Source organism: Labeo rohita, chromosome 23 (genome assembly GCF_022985175.1).
Source record: "Labeo rohita strain BAU-BD-2019 chromosome 23, IGBB_LRoh.1.0, whole genome shotgun sequence".
NCBI classification, from domain to species: domain Eukaryota; kingdom Metazoa; phylum Chordata; class Actinopteri; order Cypriniformes; family Cyprinidae; genus Labeo; species Labeo rohita.
Window position 1 is genome coordinate 24,797,787 of NC_066891.1, and position 24,620 is coordinate 24,822,406.

The 24,620-nt window shown below is 38.4% G+C and overlaps 1 protein-coding gene across 5 annotated transcripts in view; it reads right to left on the reverse strand.

The window, feature by feature from the left end:
- Window positions 1-5,225: 5,225 nt before the first annotated feature.
- cacnb3a (calcium channel, voltage-dependent, beta 3a) overlaps window positions 5,226-24,620 on the reverse strand; it is a 47,321-nt gene continuing 27,926 nt past the window's right edge. For 2 of the 5 annotated variants that reach the window (XM_051096305.1, XM_051096307.1), the window contains 12 exons: window positions 23,390-23,509; window positions 23,084-23,206; window positions 22,826-22,944; window positions 21,778-21,857; window positions 21,459-21,478; window positions 20,338-20,418; window positions 20,203-20,261; window positions 18,361-18,461; window positions 17,990-18,141; window positions 17,757-17,852; window positions 14,518-14,688; window positions 5,226-8,665 (listed from right to left, as the gene is read on the reverse strand). In XM_051096305.1, coding sequence (XP_050952262.1) covers window positions 8,288-8,665; window positions 14,518-14,688; window positions 17,757-17,852; window positions 17,990-18,141; window positions 18,361-18,461; window positions 20,203-20,261; window positions 20,338-20,418; window positions 21,459-21,478; window positions 21,778-21,857; window positions 22,826-22,944; window positions 23,084-23,206; window positions 23,390-23,509 — 1,500 coding nt within the window. In that variant the 3' untranslated portion in view covers window positions 5,226-8,287. Of the gene's footprint in view, window positions 8,666-12,385; window positions 13,667-14,517; window positions 14,689-17,756; window positions 17,853-17,989; window positions 18,142-18,360; window positions 18,462-20,202; window positions 20,262-20,337; window positions 20,419-21,458; window positions 21,479-21,777; window positions 21,858-22,825; window positions 22,945-23,083; window positions 23,207-23,389; window positions 23,510-24,620 lie in introns of those variants that run through there. The other 3 variants (XM_051096308.1, XM_051096306.1, XM_051096309.1) reach the window with 3 other exon arrangements.

Sequence of the window (24,620 nt, forward strand, 5' to 3'; positions counted from 1 at the left end):
GAGTAGTTTGTCGTTTGAAATTCATTTGATTATATGTATATGAGTGTCAAAGTCTTTTACAATAATCTGTTCTGCAGTTACTTGAAGTCCACTTCCAGAACAAAAATCTACAGATAATTTACTCACCTCGTTGTCATCCAAGATGTTCATGTCTTTCTTTCGTCGTTAAGAAATTGTTTCTTGAGGAAAACATTTCAGGATTTCTCTCCATATAGTGGACTTCAATGGTCGCCAAAGTTTGATCAGTCATTTTCAAAACAAACTGACAATTTATATACCTTTTAACCTCAATTTTTTTTTTTTTTTTTTAAAGGGCATTTGATGATCTTTGCATGTTCACTTTGTAAACACTGGTACTTCTGCAGCAATGTAGGATGATTTTGAAGTTGGGGAGGAAAACGAGAAAACTGTTGACCGTATTGAACCGGAGTTTTAAAAAAAAAAAACAGTTCACGCAGACTTAGACAAGATAAGCCTTTGAGGTTAAAAAGCATATAAATTGTTAATTTGTTTTGAAAATGGCCGATCATTTTACTAGATAAGACCCTTCTTCCTCGGCTGGGATCATTTAGAGCCATTTGAAGCTGCATTTAAACTACATTTTGGAAGTTCAAACTTGGGGGCACCATTGAAGTCCATGATATGGAGATAATTCCTGATTTTCTTTCCTCAAGAAACATAATTTCTTATCAACTGAAGAAAGAAAGAAAGACATTAACATATCGGATGAAAGGGGGTGAGTAAATTACCTTTAAATTTTTTTCTGGAAGTGAACTTCAAGTTACACTGCCAAAATATAAGACTTTTTAAATGGGTTTCACAAGCAAACATAAAACGTAAATTTAAATTTGAGTTTTTTTTGTATTGTACTGAAAAATAAATAGAAACCAGGGTAGATTATATCCTTTGAGAACTGACCTGACTGTGAAAAGTGGTCTTCAAGGTGCATAGTTTGGTGACAATTTAAATAGTTTTACACATTAAATAAGCTGTTTTTTTTTTTATAAAAAGCCATCTGAATGCTGTACAATCGCTGTACAATGAGATCAAGACTGTACTCACTATTTAGATTAGATAATAGTTTCCTATAAAAACTGTTTTAACAATGTATGTTGTGGGTCGCCATTTTTAAAACGTGACCCGCAATGTCGTTGGTTGCGGCCTCGAGATATGCTATTTGTGTAGTGTTGTTTGGTGATGTAAAGAGCAAAAACTAGACATTTAAATGCTTATTATCCTAATTTACCAGCGGAGACGACGAGAGTCAGTAACTTACCTGTAGTATCGTAGAAACAAAAAAATCCGAACAGATCAACTGGCATATTTTGCTGATTATTGCTGCTGACAATGATCAATTATTGTCATGTTTTGGGCTGTACGAATTGGTCATACAGGGAAAAAACATTTGGAGTACTATAGACTGCCAAGAGTTATAAAAAAAAAAAAAAATCAAGGAGAAGAGTGAAAAAACCTCTCTGAGGAACAAAAGGTGTTTGTGGTTGGCCAAACTGAACGAGGATTTCTAGAGCCAGATTCTTGACAACATTTGTGTTTGTTCTTATCATTTCCGGTCAGGTAGGTGAAATATTAGGCTAATATCTCACTTAATGCTGCTTATACGTATCTTTACCACCTATTAACTTTAGTTTGTCAAAGCACTTGGCCACTAAGTCCTTCTCTATATGATTTAGCAACTTCCACACATTTTTTCCGTGGTTCAGACAACATAAATTAGCAGAACAACATATTCAGTAGTACATTAACCGTGCAATCCATGCTGTTGTTTACGTCTGAGTATCTCCAGTATGGCAGCGCATCCGGATAACTGAGCAAATTGTGACGTAAGTGCAAACTCTTTGTAGTGGACTTCAGTGGTGGCCAACGGATTGAAAGTCCAATTTGCTTTTTCAGTGCAGTTTTAAAGGGCTCCACACGATCCCAGCCAAGGAATAGGGGTCTTGTCTAGAGAAACAGTCGGCCATTATTTAAAAAAAATAAACATTTATATACTTTATAGCCACTAATGCGCATTGCATAACCACGTTGAAAAGGTCAGTTAGTTCTTTGTCTGTGTACTCTAGTTCAAAAAGGTAGAGTAGGGTGAAAAAAAACTCCATCTAATTTTCTCCTCCAATTTCAGAATCACCCGACATTGCTGTGTTACCTTTTTTTGTACAGACCGGTTGTCTTTCTTTGCATGTTCGCTTTGTAAACACTGGGTAATGCATGAGGTTGAGCTAGTGCAATACAAGCATTTGTGGTTAAAAAAGTATAAACATATTTTTTAGAAAATGATCATTTCACTAGATAAGACCATTATTCCTTGGCTGGGATCGTGTAGAGCTCTTTGAAGATGCATTGAAACTTCAGTTTGGACCTTCAACCCATTGAAGCCCACTATATGGAGAAAAATCCTAAAAAGTTTTCCTCAAAAACAATTTCTTTTCAACTGAGGAAAGAAAGACATGAACATCTTGGATGACATGAGTAAATTATAAGGAATTTTTTATTCTAAAAGTGAATTAATCCTTAAATGCCAAGGTAGCTATTTGAAGGGGAAGGGTGTAAAATTAAGACTTAGGTGACAGTATTAAGACATGGTTGAATATTGAATATTGTTGACAGGTTTGTATGATAAAACAGCAGTGATGCATAATTTTTTTCCATATTTCTAAAAGAAAAGAAAGAAAAACAGAACAAAAAAACATTGGTAATCAAATGTGAGCAATGATTAAACAATTGAGACACAACTGGAGTGTTAAAAGTACATAAAATGTTTTGTTTTTTATTATAACTAGTGACATTTTCTTTAAATAGAAAGCATATACAGCATCAGGCAGGATTTTATTTTTCATGTTGTCAGAAAGATGAAGGGGCGAGAGAGAGAAAGTGTGTACCTACATCACGCCTGAGGACCAATTAAGTGTCCATTGCAATTATTGTTCTACCTAGTGCATTTATTGCATTACAAAGCAGACATCAAAAAAGAAAAAAAATAGTGCAATATCTTTTTCTCTACTTACACAGAAGAGGAAGTGTTAATGTTCTAAGGCGTTTTCTTTCCATGTTTGTATTGCATACAGAATCGAAGACAAAGGACTCAAATTATACCCATTGTAAAAATTGTGCTTCTTAATACCTCAGAAAGAAAACATAAATAAATCAGTGTTTATGTATTCTGTATTGGTCCGCTATAAAACAATGTGATGCCATGACAGATAAGGGGGGAAAATGTTGTATCATGTACATTTACATGTATTAAAACATGCAAATCTTGTTTTTAGATCATTCTGACTAAACCTCGTACAGTTTATCACACAGTACACATGCTCTTTTACAGTGTGCATTGTGGATCATATAAATCATCTCTTTTCACAGTCTTAACATCAACTACAACAATGTATTTGATCAATGCTGTTTAAAGGAATGTTCCAGGTTAGAGTTCTGTTGACACAATAGAACAATTTGGACTTGTCTCTTTTAAATCACAATGGACTTACAATGGAAGTCTATGTGGCAAAACATTCTGGAGGGTTTAATAGCAGAAATGTGGAGCTTATATTTTTGTTAAAGCGCTTGTATCAATTCCAACAACTCGAAAGTTTAGATATAACTTCATATAGACTAGGTTTGTAAGTAACTTTATCTAATCAGTCAAATTATTATTTTTAATGTGTGTCTTGTGGTTTTCTTTGCATCGGATTCTGTCATTACAGCTTAACCTGGAACATTCCTTTATTACATCAGTCCAACTATGTGCTATGTTAAAGCGTTAAAAAAATAACAGTGGAGGTATTGAAGCCCATGAGACTGAAAAGGAGCTATTTAAAGAAAATGAACTTTGCGGCAGAAACCCCTTGTATGTGCTCAGTATAAAAGAGGGTGAACTGTCTTACTAAATAGAATAATACTTACAACAAGAATCAATGCAGTACTAAAGTAGATCAGAAACAATCGAAAGAAACGATCAGATCACATGCAACACTTGCATAGAATTTTTTTTCAGTCATGCTCTGATTTTCTTTTTTTTTTTCATTTTGTTTTTAAATATAGAACAATAGATTAAAGTGAGACATGTCGGTAGCAAATAAAGATGCAGTACACTAAAAGAGAGGATTGGTCAAGGCATTTGTTAGTGGACTTTTACCCTGACTTCCACATTCCAGAACATGTACATTTCCCATGACCCTCTAAATCTTACTTCAAGATCGGTGCTGTAAACACAATGTCTGTGACACACAATCTACACCAATTTAAACTTATGTTAGAAAGGCAAGAGCTGGGAAGATACAGTGACTTGTCTAATGACCTGAGATCAACGCACAATGTGGGTTGTTAACAGGTAATTGGGTGATTTTCTCAGTCTGACATGGAAAGGCTCTTATAGGCCTAGTTCTGAAATGTAGTCTACATACTCAGTACTGTACTCAGTACACCTTGCAGAATCTGTAGAATTTTACCAAAATAAAGAGTGATCATGCAAAATGCATGTTATTTTTTATTTAGTACTGACCTGAATAAGATATTTCACATAAAAGATGTTTACATATAGTCCACAAAAGAAAATAATAGTTGAATTTGTAAAAATGACCCTGTTCAAAAGTTTACATACATTTGATTCTTAATACTATGTTGTTACTTGAATGATACACAGCTGTGTTTTTTTGTTTGTTTGTTTGTTTGTTTTGTTTAGTGATAGTTGTTTATGAGTCCCTTGTTTGTCCTGAACAGTTAAACTGCCTGCTGTTCAGAAGAATTCTTCAGGTCCCACAAATTCTTTGGTTTTTCTTTTGGTTTTCTTTTGTGTATTTAAACCCTTTCCAAAAATAACTGTATGATTTTGAAATCCATCTTTTTACACTGAGGACAACTAAGGGACTTGTATGCAAATGAGCGTTTGAACCTTCTGTAATAGTTGCATATGAGTCCCTCAGTTGTCCTCAGTGTGAAAAGATGGATCTCAAAATCATACAGTCATTGATGGAAAGGGTTCAAATACACAACAATGCTAGAAAACCGAAGAATTTGTGGGACCTGAAAGGATTTTTCTGAAGAACAGCAGGCAGTTTAAGTTTCAGGACAAACAAGGGACTCATGAACAACTATCACTAAACAAAAAAAACAACAACAAAAAAAAAAACACAGCTGTGTATCATTCAGGTAACAACACAGTATTAAGAATCAAGTGTATGTAAACTTTTGAACGGGGTCATTTTTATAAATTAATATGGTATTTTCTCTTGTGGACTACATGTAAACGTCTTACGTGAAACATCTCATTCAGGTCAGTACTAAACAAGAAATATCATGCATTTTGTATGATCCCTTTTATTTTGGTAAAATAATAAACATTTTGTAGATTCTGCAAGGTGTATGTAAACTGTTGACCTCAACTGTACATAAACCTCTCCAGCATTAAGATGCTAACATACTATGGTAGTGATGTTGTCCTAATACTACGCTGGACACACTGATGGCTCAATCTTCATATCAGGCATCAATTTTGGTCGATAAGACAAGTTTTTACTATCTAAAATGAGGGAGGATGTTTCTGAAAGTGCATTCTGGGAGTGTACGGATCCAGTACAATCAATGCAACACAATCAATTAAGGGACAGTCAATTTAGCACCGTCCCTCTGGAGGACAATACATTAGTGCTTAGGACTAGAGGTGTTAAGGCATGCAACTATACATTCACTCAAGTCTCTGTGCATGTTTGGAAGGAACTGTGTAGTCTACATGAAATCATATTTAAATACACATCCTATGTATAAACATTGCATTACATCAGAAAGAGTGGTTTTTAAGAAAAATAAGGATTTCTCTTTCTGGATGGCGATTTTTGGATATGCACTGAAATCTAGAGGCCATCACAATCATGTATAATAGTTTAGATGTTAAGTGTTGGTTTTTTTTGCAAAAGAACCAAATCACTACAGCGCTACGTGAGAGTGTACTGCAACTTTATGTGACTTTACATAACCGTACGACAACTGACGTTACATATATTTCAATGCGTCTCACGTCAACGATCTCTGAGTGAGAGCAATCCTGACTTTGTAAACATCGCAACATTTCTTAAAAACGATACAGATCCGTAAATACAAAGTAAAGTAACGTTCTAAAGAATTATATTCAGGATCTGGTGGAATTTCATTCGATATATATGTACACTAGCTATTCTTAGATGCGTTACTAATATTCCGTTGCAGATTTGAAATTAAAAACAGAAAAACGGAGTAGATTTTTCTACTCTAATATACTTAAAGTTTTCTAAAGGTCCTGTTCCAACCCTAATGTGCAAATAGTCCTAAATAATTGTATTTGAGACATGCAGTGGTAAAGATATACAGGTAAGTATTAAGGCCAGTTTGAATGGTCCTACACTGGATAAACCTTAGCCTAAGCTGCTACAGGTAACATCCGAGTCTAGAGTCATGAGAAAAGGGAGAACTTGGATTTGGTTGTAACACAACCTGGTTGATTTATGCTAATGTAATCACCAATAAGGTCATTAAACTAGCTAGCAGTCGACGTGTCACCAAAGCAAGATGTGACGCTATGTTTTTAAGCAGGCCACGGTAACCGCCCCCTTAGACACCCAGAGTCTCGGAGAGGAAAGAGTGGCGAGAAACGGAGGACGGAGGAAGATCACTCACTTGTTAAAGCCACATTCTTCTTGGTAAAGACTAATTCTTTTTGAGGCAGTTTATTTAGTGGCCATTTTGGTAATGCTAGTTTCCAGTCATGCAAGTACAACTCCTATCTACTTAAACAGGGAAATCACCAAAACTTTGCCAACCTTTCAAAACCTTTAAAATCACCCAGAAACAATGATACAAAAATCTAAATTTAGCTTCTGTAGCTTTAAAAAATCAGATTAGTCTAGCTAACGTGCATGCAAGTTCAAAAACAGACCAGGATGCCTTAAGGCCATTGGCTCTTTTAACTGAAAGGCGGGACTTCCTGTCCTACAGACACCATTTTGAGTGTTATGAGATCTCAAATGTGAAAAATATATGAACCTAGACCAACTTTCTACTCATTTAGGTCACAGAGGAACAACATGACTATTCCAAAACTAGTGGTCAACGTCGGCCTGGCCGATTATCGGCACAGATAGTAGGCATTTTTATGGTTATTGGTCATTTTCAAAACTGATTTGTTGATAAAATAATTTAAAAGCATTTAAAGAAAGTTTTTCTTATTCTTAAGTTGATATTACATTTCATTTTTATCTGAGACGTATATGTCGGTTCAAAATATCGGTTATCTGTAAAAATCGGCCCTGAAAAACACATATCGATCGACCACTACTCTAAACAGACTTCAAAACTAGTGAGCTTCATCTGCTTCTATAAAAATCCAGTGTATGGGCACTGATCTACTGTTGGATGATAAAATAACTTCAGTTTTTAGTCCTTCTCATTTCCCAGAAAAAGAAACCAGTGACACTGACCTAATTAGGTTCTTTCTTTATGCGGCAGTACGGAAATGCAGGAAGATCGACTGCTTCTCTTCAGTCTGAAGTTGGAATTCACCTCATGTGCAAACCAAGACTGTAGTTCCAATAATATTTCACTCTACGACAGCAGAGCGTAACCCTGGATTCCTTTCCTACATACACCGCATTTACACGGTGCTTTGCAAATGGCAATGTGTGCTACATCTGTAAACGTGACCGTGAAAATGACTGTTCATGTCAGTTGCCTGAATGATGTGGAGAGGAGTACCAATAAACAACTCATAAGACAAGTGCATATGGGCTCCAATCAGGCAACATCATGACTGAGGGCTTGAACCAAAAATAGTGAGTCCTATTCACATTTACAAGAGCAATAGCAAAAAAGATGCCATTAAAGATGCAACAAAATGCTACAATGTTTTCTTTGTGACTCACATCCCATGCTATAAAAGTGCTATTCCTTTTCCCATAATGCCTTCTGTGCTCATTAGGTTCAGGGAGAGCGTATGATACGCAAAGTAATATTTGACGTGGGTGGGTTTCAGAGGAAGCTCAAATATTGTTTCGATATGAACATGCATGTGATCTTAAAGGAGAAAAGCTGCCCTGTCTTTTAAAAGCAAATGTAGTGCAATGCCTCAAACAATAATGACCACATAAGCTTAGAAAACAACAGGATTTTTTTGTCAACCATGGGCAGTTTTATCCACAAACACGCATACACACACACACTGTGCGTTTCCAGTTCCTCACCAGTTCCCATCACCCCTCACCCCAATTCACAACCCAACCCTCTCCTCCAGACTCCTGCAGGCAGGCGGTCAGTAGTTGTCTCTTGGCCAGGCTCTCGTGCGCTGGCGGTTGTTCCGTTGGTTGTGTCCATCCTGCGAGTCTCGCTGCTGCAGGAGTCGGTCCTGTGACTCGTGTCCGTTAGCGCTGTGGATGCCACCGGGGTGGTTACGGTTGGGTGGGTACACGTCCCGGTACGGGTGAGAGTGGCGGTGGGGTTCGTAATCATCTTCCTCCTCTTCCTCCTCCTCCTCTTCTTCCTCATCCTCCGGGGGGTGCAGGGAGCTAGAGCCTCCTCGGCGGAGGGAGCGAGAGTCACTGGCCTCGTCGGAGGGCATGAGGCTGTCCTGCTCCCCCTGCTCCTCCTCCTCCACTCCCCCTCCACCCCCGGCAGGCGACAGCTGCTGGTTCTGAGACAGAAAGAGAAAGATGACAACTCTGAACCACACTGAGGTCACATGTTTCCTCTTTCTGTTTCACTCCAAAGAAAAATGACTCATTTAGGAGATCCCGTAAAGACAAAAAACACAAATATAAAACATGTAATGTGCAGAGAGGTGGAAAGAAGATTTAGGAGACAAGTCTCACCAGTGAGGAAATTCAAAGTGACTGGTTACTATGGCTTTGTTCATACTGCACACAAATCGGACTTGGTTTTTTAATCCGATCTTTAGGACTTAGTGTCAAAACTGTCATAATCGATGAATCAGAAGTGCTTTAGCTGTTTAGAATAAGTGGATTTGAGTCACATGTGGCAAGAATCTCATTTTTGTTGCCTGTCTGAACAAAGCCTTTGGGTTCTAGGTCTAAGATCAAACGCTGTGGATTATAGATTTCTATGCATTTTCCTCTGGAGCAAAAAGATTCATGTTAGTTTCAGAAACAAGGAGGTTGCATTCAAAGGGAAGTTAGAAGGGTTGTCACATTCACAAAGCATTAGTCTGTGTGGTCAGATGTAGCCTCTTTTCCAAAGTCATAAAATCAACTTGTTTCTTTATAACATAGGAAAGCAGGCAGCTCTATCTGCTTTGTGAACTCACTTTATGGAGGTTCTACAGTGTTAATATCAATCAGCAAGGTGCATAAACAGAGCAGTCTGAGATAACTGTGTGTGCAGCTCACTCTAAGACTAGCAAATTAAGCAGAAAGTGTAAAGGGGTAAGTGCATAAACACGATAGAAATCATAGAAAAAGAAGGCCTTGTCAAATGGAAAGTTTGCACTGCCATATGGAGGTTTACATCATTTGACAGGAAAAAGTTTTAATAAGGAGTGAAATGAACAGCTAGAAAGTGCCAGAAAGCATGTGGCTATTGCCCTGAATTTAATCTAGTTCATTTCTAACCTCCAACCCATAGAAACGCTGCCTACACCTTTACAAACTTTGTCTACACCAGGGTTGCCCAAACTCGGTCCTGGAGGGCCGGTGTCCTGCAGAGTGTTGCTCCAACTTGCCTTAACACACCTGCCAGGAAGTTTCTAGTATGCCTAGAAAGAGATCAATTAGCAGGTTCAGGTGTGTCAAATTGGGGTTGAAGCTAAACTCCTGGACCTCCAGGACTGAATTTAGGCACCTCAGCCTACACCTTTAGAAATTCAGCCTAGACCCGGGGTAGGCAAGTTCGACCCTGGAGAGCTGCTGTCCTGCAGAGTTTAGCTCCAGCCCTAATCAACCGTACCTGAACAAGCTAAATAGTCTTCAGGATTACTAAGGCTATAGGCAGGTGAGGTTTTTTCAGAATTGGAGCTAAACTCTTCAGAATATCACCTCTCTAGGACTGAACTTGCCTACCTCTAGGCTAGACCTTTAGCAATGTTGCCTGCACCAAGGGTCTCCAACCCTACTGCAAATTTCAAAGCAAAGCTTCAACCCCAATCAAATGCACCTGGACAAGCTAATCAATTGGTGTGTTTGACTTGAAGTGGAACTGCGAGAACGATAAGAGTGTAGATGGCTCCTTATGTTTTTGAATCGCTCTCGTGGTACTTTGATGTCATACAACAATCGGTCTGCACAGCGTCACTTCAAGCTGAACACACCTAATGTCTTCAGGATAACTAAGGCAATAGGCAGGTGGGTTTTTTCCAGGGTTGGATCTAAACTCTGCAGGATAGCAACTCTCTAGGACTGAACTTGCCTGCCTTTGGTCTAGACTAGGGATGGGCAACTTCGGTCCTGGAAGTACACTGTCCTGCAGAGTTTGGCTCCAACCCTAATCAAACACACCTGAACAAGCTAATCAAGGCCTTTAAGATCACTAGAAAGCTACAAGCAGGTGTGTTTGATTAGGGTTGAAGCCAGACTCTGCAGGACAGTGGCCCTCCAGGAGCAAATTTGCCCATCCCTGGTCTAGACTTTTAGAAATGTTGTCTACACCAAGGGACTCCAACCCTGCTAACTGCAGCTTCAACCCCAATCAAACATACCTGAACTAGCTAATAAAATCTTTCAGGAATACTTGATAATTATAGACAAGTGTGTTGGAACAGGGTTGGTCTGCAAGATGGTAGCTCTCCAGGAGCAAGGTTGAAGATTTTTGGCCTATACTCTTAATCTGCCTACACCATTAGAAACATTGCCAACACCTTAAGACAAGCTTCCCACACCTTCAGAACTGTTGCCTAAACGATTATAAGCACTATCTACAGCTTTAGCTGAAGAAAAGCTGCCTACACCTTCAGATATGTTGCCAACACCTTCAGATATGTCTGCCTACACCTTTACAAACATTACCTACAACTTTACAAACATGGCCAAATATTTAGAAACATTTACACCTAAGCCGCACTGCCTATATAACATGTCAAACTCTGGTCCTGGGGGACCTCTGTCCTGCAGAGTGTAGCTCCAACCAGCTCTAAAACACCTGCTTCTCCACCTTATTTTTCCTGTAAGAGTGGGCGCAGCCATTTGTAAATTTTATGGGTCTGGCTTCCAGTCTCATTCACGTCCAGCTATTTTTAGCTGTACAAAATGGGTCATTTTGCTGCTTGATATTGCAGATTGGTGTGTCTTGCCATACTGTTTGAATGTATTGTCTTAATTATGAACACACTGGTTCGTAGTGCAAACAGTTTTAACATTTACTGCATGCTGTTATTCTTCTCGTTATTTCCCTATAGCGGCCTTACTTCCACATTGAAGTCTAAGGTGAATAAGTTTGTAGTAATCCTGAGAACCTTAACTAGCTGGTTCAAGTATGTTTGGGTTGGAGCTAATCTCTGCAGGACAGTGGCTCTCTTGAACCGAACTTGCATACACCTTTAAAAAAACAAAGGATCTCCAACCCTGCTTTTGGAGAGCTACTGTCCTGCAACCCTAATCACATACACCCAAACCAGCAAATCATCGTGTTCAGGGTAATTAGAAAATTACAGGCAGTGTGTTTGGGGTTGATTGGAGTTGGAACTGAAGTCTGCAAAAAGGTAGCTCTCCAGGAGCAGGGTTGGAGACCTCTGGCCTACATCTGTACCAGGGATAGGCAATGTCAGTCCTGGATTGCCAATGTCCTGCAGAGTTTAGCTCCAACCATAATCAAACACACCTGAACATGCTAAGCAATGTCTTTAGAATTACTAGGGCTACAGGCAGGTTTTTTTTCAAGGTTGGAGCTAAACTCTGCAGGACATTGGCACTCCGGGACCGACGCTGCCTATCTCTGATCTGAACAAATGCTGTCTACGCCAGGGCTTTTCAACTCTGACCCTCAAGGTCCACTTTTCTGGAGAGTTTAGCTCCAACCCTAATCAAACACACCTTAACAAGCTACTTAAGGTCTTCAGGATCACTAGAAACAAAGCCACTAGAAGGCAAGCCTGCAACCTTTAGCCAAAAAAGCATAACGACTAAAGCTAACGCTGTGCCACAGGGCAGGAAACCAGACGCCATTTGTTTTAAAGATTTATTTTTGCTATTTTTATGCTTTTATTTAGATAGGACAGTATAGTTGGCCAGGATGCAAAGTGGGAGAGAAAGGGGGGAGCAAAAGGTCTGCAAGCCGGGACTCGAACTCGGGATGCCCAAAGCACAACAGTGCTATATGTCGGTGTGCTGTCCACGAGGCTTTTGGTGCCAACCAGACGCTGTTTTTTTTAGAATGGATGTCAATGGAGGAAAGGCTTCTCTACACTGAATAAACAGCTTTTTTGAGGAAATGGCTTATCATTTACTGAATCGACAGCCTATCAGCTAATCTTCAACATGTTTTAAACTAAACTATTTTTATTTTAAATGTTTTTTTTATAAGTCACAGACTTTTTTCAACAGGTGGGATTCAGCTTACGGCACTTCCCATTTATTCCTATGAAATCCATAAGCAGTCGCACAACTCTGACTGAAATCCAATGACGCCAAGGCTGTAATGTGATTGGTTATCAAGGCACATGTGATCTAAGTTGACGATTACGCTTTCTCTAATAGCCTACAGACCCTCTCATCTCCCAGTACTGCCAACAGGAAGACAATTTCTGCTAGAAAGTTACTGACAGGAGAGTTTTACCAAGATTGGAGCTAAACTCTGCAGGATCTCGAGGGCCAGAGTTGAGAATCCCTGGTCTACACCTTTAGAAAAGCTGCCTACATCTTTACAAATACTGTCTGCACCAGGGGTTCTCAACTCTGGCCGTCGAGATCCATTTTCCTACAGAGTTTGGCTCAAAACTTTGATCAAACTCATCTGCCAGTAACTCTCTGGTAAACCTTGATTAACTAGTTCATGTGTTTGATCAGGTTTGGAGCTAAACTCTTTAGGAAAATGGATCTCGAGGGCCAGAGTTGAGAATCCCGGGTCTAAACCTTAAGACACACTGCCTACAGCTTTACAAATGCTTCAAGGTCTTAAACCCTGTTCCTGGGGAAAATACACAGGCAGGTGTGCTGAAGCAGGTTGGAAATAAACTTTTTCAAGGAGAGTGGGTCCCCAGGAGCAGGATTGAAGACCTCTGGCCTACACCTTTAGGGAAGCTGCTGACACATCTTTAAAAACATTACGTACATCTTAAAGATGCAATACCTACACCGCTAGGAACACTGACTACATACTAAGACGGACATTTCAATGTGCTTTTGAAGGAGTCATTTTTAAGGCCTGCATAATTTTAAACATAAAGCTTTTGTATTACTCCCTTTCCCCCACTGGGGAAATGCCATTGCCACATAAAAACTATGAATGGGCTACACCAACAACAGCATAACAAAATCATATATTGGCATATATGATTTTTTAAGTGCTTTTCCAATGGGGATACCAGATGGCCATTTCCATTTGGAGGGGTTGAAGGAATTGGAGGATGTAAAGAAGTATCAGGGTGGGGTTTGTTTTACAGTCTGAGTGGGAAAGGCAGACTGACCATCCCACCTACTCACCGCAGGTTTGTAAGCGTTCATTCAATTAATTCCTGTGTTTCAGAGAACTGCAAAGATGTCAGGCATGAATGAGACACAGAACAGACAGATTGAGACTTACAACATATCAGTATTACAAGCATCTGTGGACCCAAGACAACTTAAAAAGACAGAGTGAAAATATGGAGTAGAGGAAAGGACAAAACAGACAAATGTTTAATGACCACTTTCCTGTTGTCAAAAAGAACAAATATTATCAGTTTTAAAATGACACATCTGTTTTGTTAAAAGCAATATAGGATTGGCCATTTATTGCTTAAAGTAGAACTCTATAATGGAGTGAGATATACGGGGGGGGCTCCTGTATAAGAAATGCTATGCCTAATTTTTCATTTACAAACAAGTTCCACAGTGCCTGTCTACTTCACAAACTGTGTCCCATATACTAGTGAGAATCAGTTATGACCTAAAACCATATTCTGTGAAACTGCAACTTTCTGACTTTTGAGGTCAGCTGTATAATTTAAATTCATTTGATAGGATCTTAAATAAAGTGGACGCAGACATGGATCTATACATCACAAATATAAGACATATTTCTCAAAGCTAATACATATACCATCTGTAGTCTGGATGATTATGTTTAGCACAGACTCTGGACTACTTTCCTGGCTGATCGATGAGGACACGTACTAAGTCTGGTGGCCTCTGGTCTAACTAGGTCAATGCATATGTGACCGCAAACCACAAACTTGTTCTTTTTAATAATGTAACTGCCTGAAAAAGGGCTATATATTGAATATTTATGATATATTCATAAATTTTGCTGAGTATTGTGAATATCATGATTTAATGTGCTATTTTATGTCCTACATATCTTCATATTAGAGCTCCGCCCATTCACACAAAGCAGCCTTACCTGTAGACTGGAGATTGCTGAGGGTGGCGTCATCAGATTTTGCTCCAATAGCGGGTTGAGTGGGGCGGTGCCAGGCAGATGAGTGGCACGCCAGTAGACCTCCAGATATTCAGCGAGGTGCTCACAGGCGTCCTCCAACTGGTTCTCATCCAAAATGACATCAAACATCTCCTGATGGGGAGACAGGGTGGAGGAGAAGATGACATGCGGGGGATGGAATTAGAAGATATTATATAAAATATCTTGTGATGGTGGTCAGGTGATGGGAGATGGCGTTGAGCGACAGGTAGGATAATGGCTCTATGGAACAACATGCAACATGACTTTTGTCAGAATGTGGTTTGGAAAAGCAAGCGTCTACATTACTAGAACTGTAGCAAGGCCAGTCAATCAAGTGAGAATGAAGAACAAACATTTAGAATTACACCAGTTTGCTAACAATGTGAGACTCAAATGTGCCTTCATTTCCAAATAACACAGAATAAAAGACAATTTGGACAAACAGACTTGCCCTAAATGAAATGCCTTTAAAACCTGCAGTTGTCATACTGACAGTCCTTAAAAGGATTAGTTCACTTCAAGAACAAATATTTTCTGATAATTGTACCCCATGTCATCCAAGATGTTCATGCCGTTATTTTGTCAGTTGAAAATTAAAGGAGAAGTCCACTTCCAAAACAACAATTTACAAATAATTTACTCACCCCCTTGTCGTCCAAGATGTTCATGCCTTTCTGTCTTCAGTCTTAAAGAAAATATGGTTTTTGAGGAAAACATTTCAGGAATTTTATATAATGGACTTCAATTGTGCCCCAGATTTTGAACTTCCAAAACGTAGTTAAAATGCAGCTTCAAAAGGCTCTAAACGATCCCAGCCGAGGAAGAAGGGTCTTACCTAGCGAAACGATCTGTCATTTTTTTCTAAAAATAAAAATTTGTATACTTTTTAAGCACAAATTCTCGCGTAGCACAGGCTCTGGGATGCGCGTCCACGGGTCGTTCTTGAAAGATTCGTTCATTTTGAATGAATCTTTAATGTGACTGGAATTAGTTCACCTGTTTCGAGTCTTCGGGTTTTTCTAATTTTCCTAAAATTAACGAAATGACTTGAAAAAAGATTAGTTCATTTTGTTGAACGAGACTCAAAGGGTCTGAGTCGATAAAATGATTCGAACTTCCCATCACTACTACGAATCATGTCTAAGTTCATCGTCTGTGTACTCCGGCTCAAAAAGTAGAGTATGGCGAAAAACTCCATCTTATTTTCTCCTACAAGTTCAGAATCATCCGACATCGTTGTAGCTTTTTGTTTGTAAACAGTGTTTGACTTACTTGCACTTTCTTAGTCTTTGCCCGTTCGCTTTGTAAACACTGGGTCTGTAGTTCAGTGTGACCTTTCGACGTGATTCAATAGTACGTCGTGAACGTGCATCCCAGAACCTGTGCTACACGACCAGCAAAATGAACAAATCTTTTTTCGTTAAGTCATTTCGTTAATTTTAGCAAAATCAGCATCACGTGACAGCCCCATAAGATGAATGAACGACTCGAAAAACCAGAAGACTCGAAACAGGTGAACTAACTCCAGTAAGAACCTAATAGGATGTTGCGCATGCGCGACTGAATGAATCACTCCCCAAGATGACTCGTTCTTCCCGAGTCACGTTAAAGATTCATTCAAAATGAAGAGCCTGTGCTATGCAAGCTTTTGTACTTAAAAAGTATACACATTTTTATTTTCCAAAAAAATGACTGATCGTTTCGCTAGACAAGACCCTTCTTCCTTGGCTGGGATTGTTTAGAGTCCTTTGAAGCTGCGTTTAAACTACATTTTGGAAGTTCAAAATCGGGGGCACAATTGAAGTCCATTATATGAAGAAAAATCCTGATATGCTTTCCTCAAAAACCATAATTTCTTTACGACTGAAGACAGAAAGACATGAACATCTTGGATGACAAGGGGGTGAGTAAATTATTTCTGAATTGTTGTTCTTTAAGGTTTTTTGGGAAACATTCCAGGATTTTTCTCCATATAGTGGTCTTCAATGGGGATTAGCGGGTTGAAGGTCCAAATTGCAGTTTCAATGCAGCTTCAAAAGACTCTACACGATCCCAGCCAAGGAATAAGGGTCTAATCTAGAAAAACGATCTGTCATGTTCTTAAAAAAAATGTATAGACTTTTTAACCACAAATGCTCATCTTGCACTAGCTCTGCAATGCACGTCTATGACTTCACGCATTAAGTAATCATGTTGGAAACGTCACATACGGTTGGTTCACACTTTGTGTACTTTGGTTTAAAAAGGTAGGGTAGGGTAATTTTTTAATAGAAAACGACTGACTGTTTTGCTAGATAAGACCCTTATTTCTCGGCTGGGAGTCCTTTGAAGCTGCACTGAAACTGCAATTTGGACCTTCAACCCACTGATTCCCTTTAAAGTTCAATATATGGAGAAAATCCTGGAATGTTTTCCTCAAGAACCTTAATACCTTAACATCTTGGATGACATAGGGGTAAGTAAATTATCAGGAAGTGAACTAATCCTTTAACAAATCAGCTCTATTTATATAAAGGACAAACAGTTAAATTATGTTTGATAAAACAATTCTGTGTCATTCACGCACCCTTCAAGTAATCCCAACATGGGAAAAAGTCACTATTTCCATGCAATTGCAATTAATAGGTACTTTCAGGCTTCAAAAAGGAAGCAAAAGCACTGTAAAAGTAATTTTTGTCATAAAAGTCATAAAATGTCTTTCTGAAACAATACAATAGCTTTTGCATGAGAAACAGACAACAATGGTTGTTATGAAAATAGTGACATGCACCCTAGCTCTTATTAGTGAAGCTTCATGAAAGAACATTCAGAACTGGTTTTGTAAACCAAATCAACCAGTTTATTACAAGCTTTTGTGTCCTTAAAACCTGAAAGCTTCAGTCCCCATTTCTTGTAATTGCATGAAAAAGCAATCATTACAAGCTCTCAAAATATCGTCTGTGTTCCAGAAAACAAAATGAGGATTTGGAACAAACTGGAAGGAAGTAAATAATTTTTTGGAAAAGTATTTTTTCTCTATCTTTTTCGGTATATAATGTAATACCATGGCAACCCTAAAGCTTTAGCCAAACTATGAGAATCTATGAGAAAAGGATGTTGACAACATTACCATACTAACACTAAAGTTGAATCTACAGTGTTCTAAAACACCTAAGGGATGTGTGTGTGTCTGAACTTACAGGAGGACATTGAGCCAGTTTATCTGCTGCCATCATCTGAACATTAAGGTGTTTGCTTTGTGATTTACCCCTCGACTTTATCAATCGCTGTAAAACCTGGCAAAAAAGAAGAGGAATGAGAATCAAAGAAATTGGGTTAGTTTTGTCTTTTGTCAATGTGAATTTTGCTATTGACAGAGTGGAATGTTTTAGCATATTCCGTTAAATAGTCTAAATGTGATCATAAGACTCACCTTTGGAGAGGTGACCTTAACATACACTATGATAGGAGCTAATGAGGTTTTAGCCAGCTGTGCTGGATGGTTAATGGTGTCCGCATCTAGAATCACCAGCTGAAGGGTTTTGGCCAACTCAAATATTCTCTCGATCTCACTCTGTACTTCCGCTGAGTGGGAAAAACAGACAAATAGCATCCACAAAACATGTTTAATTTGGTAACATGTTTGAATCAGCAGAATTTGCAACATCAAGGTTTAGTACATCACATAAAACCAGTTGTTTAAGTATCTAAGACTAACAAATGGGCAGCTGATGTTCTGGGTGACTTTACAGCCTTGGGCCATCTCTATTGTTGAGCTCTGAATGGTGTGTGTGATGCGCTCACCCAAACTGGTTCGTGTGTTAGACCTCTCCATTATGGGTCTCTTGTTGAGAACCGATCTCTTGGCCAAAGAAAGGTCAGCGGTCACCCGGGTTATAGAAATCCTGTCAGCATAACAATACATTAGTAAACTAGTTCACTTTTAGAACAAAAATGTACAGATTATGTACTTACCCCCTTGTCATCCCAGATGTTCATGTCTTTCTTTCTTCAGTTGTAAAGAAATATGTTTTTTGAGGAAAACATTTCAGGAATGCTCCCCATACAGTGGACTTCTATGGTGCCCACAAGTTTGAACTTCCAAAATGTAGTTTAAATGCAGCATCAAAGGGTCTTAATGAAAAGTCTGTAACATGCTTTGGTTAAAATTTCTTAGTGGTAGTGTAAATAACACCTTTTTTACCTTGCCAAAATCAGCTCTGCAAAAATCATCCTGTTGTGGTCGAGGCTGCTTTAAATGTTAATGAGCTCTGCTTCCCCCGCCCCTCTCTTCTCTCTGTGGAGTGATAAGCCTGTTTACTTTAGCCGCATTTAGCCACTAAACTTGCTAACTAGCACATTATTAGGAAAGGCGATCCCAAAGATTCATAAAAAAAACCCTTATACTCACTTCTGCTGTAAGTGATGGATCATGAATAATTTGCATGAACATAGATGCATTTATGTAGATCGAGAGATGCATTCCCTTTACAAACAAACGTAATCTACTGCATCTTCAGCGGCTCAGATGTCGGGAGTAAATAATGACCACTATGTTCATTATTACATCTAGCAACACAACACCTCAATCTGAGATATTCTTGTCTAACTTACATCCCTGCTCCGGCATCAAAACAATGGAGGTTGGACTGTTACAGCTGATCTGAGGTAAGACGCTCCTGTCAATCAACTATTGTGGGAGCGGCCTCTGTGGGTGTGACGGCACACCAACAGGCATCTGAGAATGGCTTGATTTAAAAAAGGGGATATTATTTTTACAGATTAATTAAAAAACCACTGCATGAATTTTTATCATTATAGGGTAGATTTGTACATACACTGCCAACACACATTAATGTTCAAACAACATGTAAAAGTGAACTTTGACCCCTGACCCCTTTAAGACTGGTCTACATTTTTAAAGTTCGGTTACATAAAAACGTATATAAGTTGAATCCAAAATATAACACTGATTACCCATTGGTTAACTGCTAGTTGGTCAAACTAGTTCTTAAGACACTGTCTTAACACAGATGCAACTGGTCCCTGAAATGTTTTCCTCAAAAAAATGTAATTACTTTACAACTGAAGAAAGAAAGACATGAACATCTTGGATGACAAGGGGGTGAGTACATTATCTGTAAATTTTTGCTCTGGAAGTAAACTTTTACTTTAAAGGTTTAGTTCACCCAAAAAATGTAAATGTGTCGTTATTTTGTCATTATAAAAATGTAAAAAAAAGTTATTTTTGTTTTCTTTGCACACAAAAAGTATTCTCATGTCACTGACTACTGACTAGTCAAATGGACTACTTTTTCATATTTTACTACATTTCTGAGCCTTGAACATGTTAGCTGCATTGCTTCCTTTCCAGGGTCAGAAAGGTCTCGGATTTAATCAAAAGTATCTTAATTTGTGTTCCAAAAATGAATGAAGGTCTCACGGATTTAAAACGACATGAGAGTGAGTTACTAATGACAGAATTTTCACTTTTGAGTTTCATTTTTGTGAACTTCTTGAAGCTTGACAGACCCTGTCACCATTACTTTTCATTGTAATGACATAAGAATGAGTAAATGTTCATAGAATGTTCTTTCTTATTCGTATACAGACAAGAAATGTTTTAAGATGTCTTTTAAAACTCACCGTCCATCAAAGCGATGTTTGAGAAAGTCAAACAGGGCTTTCTGCATCATATCTGTCACCTGTTGACAGACACTACACATTAGACAACAAATTTCAAAGACAAATTTAGAGGGCTGTATAATGTTTAGCACTCACCTCGTAACCCTTCAGTGAAGGACCAACCAGAACCACAGGCCTCATGGACGGCACCACATCATACGGAGGAATGTGTTCAGTCTAAATGAGAAAGACAAGAGTGCCAATGTCACACAGAACTACAGCAGCAAGTACAACTATAATAAACTGATTTTGAATCGGTTTCCATAATGTATCTACACAGACTGCCAACAATCTTAGTACAAACTGCTATATTTTCTGCTATGCATGAGATATTGTCAAATAATGTTTTACTGTTGAGAGCATATAGGGCTACAAAAGCCATTTTTGTTTACTGAAATCAGCATGGTACTCCAAAAAAAGACAACAGCCATTCAATAAATAGACTATTTATTCCAGAATACACTACTGTTTAAAGGTTTGGGGCCAGTAAGGTTTTTTTTATTTACAAAAATATATTTGTGACCCTGGACCACTAAGGTTCAAGTTATGGAAATTGAGATTATACATCATCTGAAAGTTGAATAAATAAGCTTTCCATTGATGTGTTAAGATAGGTCAATATTTGACCAAGATACAACTATTTAAAAATCTGGAACCAGAGGGTACAAAAAAAATCAAAATATTGAGAAAATCGCCTTTAAAGTTGTTAGCAATGCATATTACTAATCAAAAACTATGTTTTGATATATTTACAGTAGAAAATGTACAAAATATATTTATGGAATATGATCTTTACTTAATATCCTAATGATTTTTGGCATAAAAAAAAATCAATAATTTTGACCCATACAATGTATTTTTGTCTATTGGTACAAATGTGCTACTTATGACTGGTTTTGTGGTCCAGGGTCACATTTACTTTTATTCAGCAAAAATGCATTCAACTGTAATAATATTTCACAATATTATGGATTACTATACTGTTACGCAAATAAATGCAGTCTTGGTAAGCATAAAACACGACATAAACCATCTGTAAAAAATCTTATCAAACCCAAACGCAGTAGTATTTTTGGCTGTTTTATGTGTATTTTGGGCAAAGATTTCAGAAGCCATAAGCAATAAGTACCTCAATAAATGATTTGCTCAAATATGACCAATCACAAGGACAGATTATCATACAACATCTAATACAAATCCATATCCAACACACCTACCTGCTTTAGCTTCTGTTTGGCTTTTGAAAATAAGAGAACACATCAGAATCAGCATTTAGATGTTAGAAGTAAAATTGCTAACATTTACTCTATTCTATACTTTTACAAGTGTTATCCTACTGTATTTGACAGTGAAAGCTCATCCTGTGAGAGGACATGCATTACGTTAAGAAAAGGAGCAAAGAATAAGAACAAAAGCAAGGGATGGATAAACTCACTGATCTTCAGCCCTACTGATATTTTGCTCAATTGGGGCAGCATTCCCAGCCACACACATCTCCTGCAAAGCACCGTGGCGCCCAGGCCCTGTCATACTCACTCTCACCTGCAGATGGCGGCGTTGATCTCCAACCTCCTGATACCATGTCGCCCAGGCTTGAGGAGGAGTTGCCACCTTTCCTGCGGAGAAAGAAAAAACGATATCACCACCACAGAGCAACAGCAAATGCCTTCACAGAGCTGGTAAGCCACCTAGACATTACTAGAATTGTCAGCTTTGTTAAAACTAAAACTATATTACCTTTGAGACATATTTTGGCATTTTGTAGTTGGACAATCTCAATTTGCCATGTAGATGTAGATCAGTTTACGAACAGATTTGAAGAAATTTAGCATCACTTATATTACTTGCTCACCAATGGATCCTCTGCAGTGAATGGGTGCCGTCAGAATGAGACTCCAAACAGCTGACAAAAACATCACATTAATACACAAGTAATCCACACCACTCCAGTCCATCACTTAATGTTTTGTGAAGCAAAAAACTGCATGTTTATAATAAACAAATCCATCATTAAAATGTTTTTTAACCTTAAATCATTTCTTCTGGCTAAAATTTTAGATCTATAATATTGCTTTCTCTAGTAAAAAGTCGCCTTGTCTGAATCAGGAAAGAAATATGTACAGATCAAACACTGTTTACAATAAAAACAGTCCAAAACAGCTCTAAACAAATATGCCTGTGGGTTTTGACGTGAGAGGATTAACATTAGATGTATTTGTTTAAAGTGAAAAAGCATTATTGTGCATTACGGAGCTCTATTTTGTAAGTTAAAATGTCTTGATGGCTTTGTTTCTTACAAACACGCAGCTTTTCACTTCACAAGATGTTAATTGATGGACTGGAGTGGTGTGGATTACTTGTGGATTATTGTGATGTTTTCATCAGCTGTTTGGACTCTCATTCTGACGGCACCCATTCACTGCAGAGGATCCACTGGTGAGCAAGTGATGCTACCTTTCTCTACACCTGTTCTGATGAAGAAGCAAACTCATCTACATCTTGGATGAACAGTTAAGTTTGTTTTCATGGGTTAAACTTCTGAAATATACACAGTTGTGTGCAGTCCTGACAGAAAAAGAGAGACCTCTGTTGTTTTTGCTCCTGTTTGAGTCTCATGGCCTCCAGTCGGAGGGGGCTGGGAATGAAGCTGATGTCTGCCCCCTCTTTCACCAGCCTTCCAATCCACCAGTCATTATTGTACTTCTGCAACACAAACACAGGGGAAAACATGCTCAGTGCTATTATGATGAGTTATTATGCTATTATGGCCACTGTTAGCAAGGAGGACTGACCTGCAGAACCTTTTACACATTTGTCTGCATGTACTGTACATGCAACTCACCTCTTTAATGTGCAGAAAGTCTTTGGCTTCAAAGTTTATGGCAGCACCCTGAACAGGACAGTCCTCATCTAGAGCCCCGCAATAATTCACATTCGTCTTCACTGCGAACGCTACAGGTTTGGACTGCCAGAGAAACCATTTTTATAATATCATTTTTTTAACATAAGCAACTATCAAGAACCAATGAAAGCTTACAATATTGACCTACATGCTAATAATCCCCTGTCCCAACTTATTTCTAAATTTACACGCAGACTGACACAAAAAAAAAATAGAAAAAGCCCATTAAAGAAGAGTTTGAGGAACCTTGGCTCTCTCGAGCTGTAGCTGGGCCTGGCGTTCGGCTTCACGCCGATACGCCTCGCGGTCCTCCTCCGCTGACAGGTCGGAATCCGAAGGTCTGCTCGTGTACGAATCGGCTGAACCCTGCGGGACGGGGAACAAGGGAAGCCAAGTACGTTTGCCGTAATGGAGAATTGAAAAGGCACAGGAAATAGCCCATGACTTGTAGTGTAAACATAGCTTAGCTAGTCATAACACTCATCAATCACCACTAAACGTAGCTACAGGAAGACAGAAATCATAAAAAATAAAATAATGATGGCCCGTAAACCACTGAAATCACAAAAGTCTTTTGGATTTTAGAAAATGGCTAAAAGTTTACAATAAAGAAGTGACACAAGAAACATGCAGAAACGCAAACAGTGACAGTCTGACATGTTCTGCTTTATATGTAAAACACATTTTTGGCATAAGTGCTACTTGAAAGTATTTGTAACTGAATGAGAACCTCAGAGCTCACTCCACACATAAAACCATCTGTGTGCACAACAACAAAGACATAGTCTTTTAAAATAAACCTTTATAAATAAACAACTTATAAAGCAGATACTATATTGTCTACTAAATAATGTCGCTTAATGAATGTACAATAGGTACTATATTGAAATGTACACTCACTGGCCAGTTTATTAGGTACACCTGTTTAACTGTTTGTTAAAAATCTAATCCAGCAATATGATGGTAGCAACTCAAAACACTCAAAGCCAAAGTATACTTGTCCAATGTCTGCTCTGTTTTTCTTCGTCAGTTATGACCGATAAAATTGTCTTTGAACTCTTTTGAGATAAAGTTGCTGATATTTACAGCATTAGGTGAGATTATTTTCCTTAAAGGGATAGTTTACCCAAAAAGCAACGGAAGTACCACATTCAAGGCCCAGAAAGGTGGGTCCATGTGACATGAGTGGTGCAACCGCAATTTTATGAAGCTACGTGAATACTTTTTGTGTGCAAAAAACAAAAATAATGACAACACGTTAAAGATTGACACGGAAGAGAAGAAATTGTTGAATAAAGTCATTATTTTGGGGTTTTTTTGTGCACAAAAAGTACTCTCGTAGCTTCATAACACTACAGCTGAACCACTGATGTCACATGGACTATTTTATCGATGTCTTTACTACCTTTCTGGGCCTTCAACATGTCAATTGTGTTGCTGTCTATGCAGGGTCAGAAAGCTCTCAGATTTCATCATC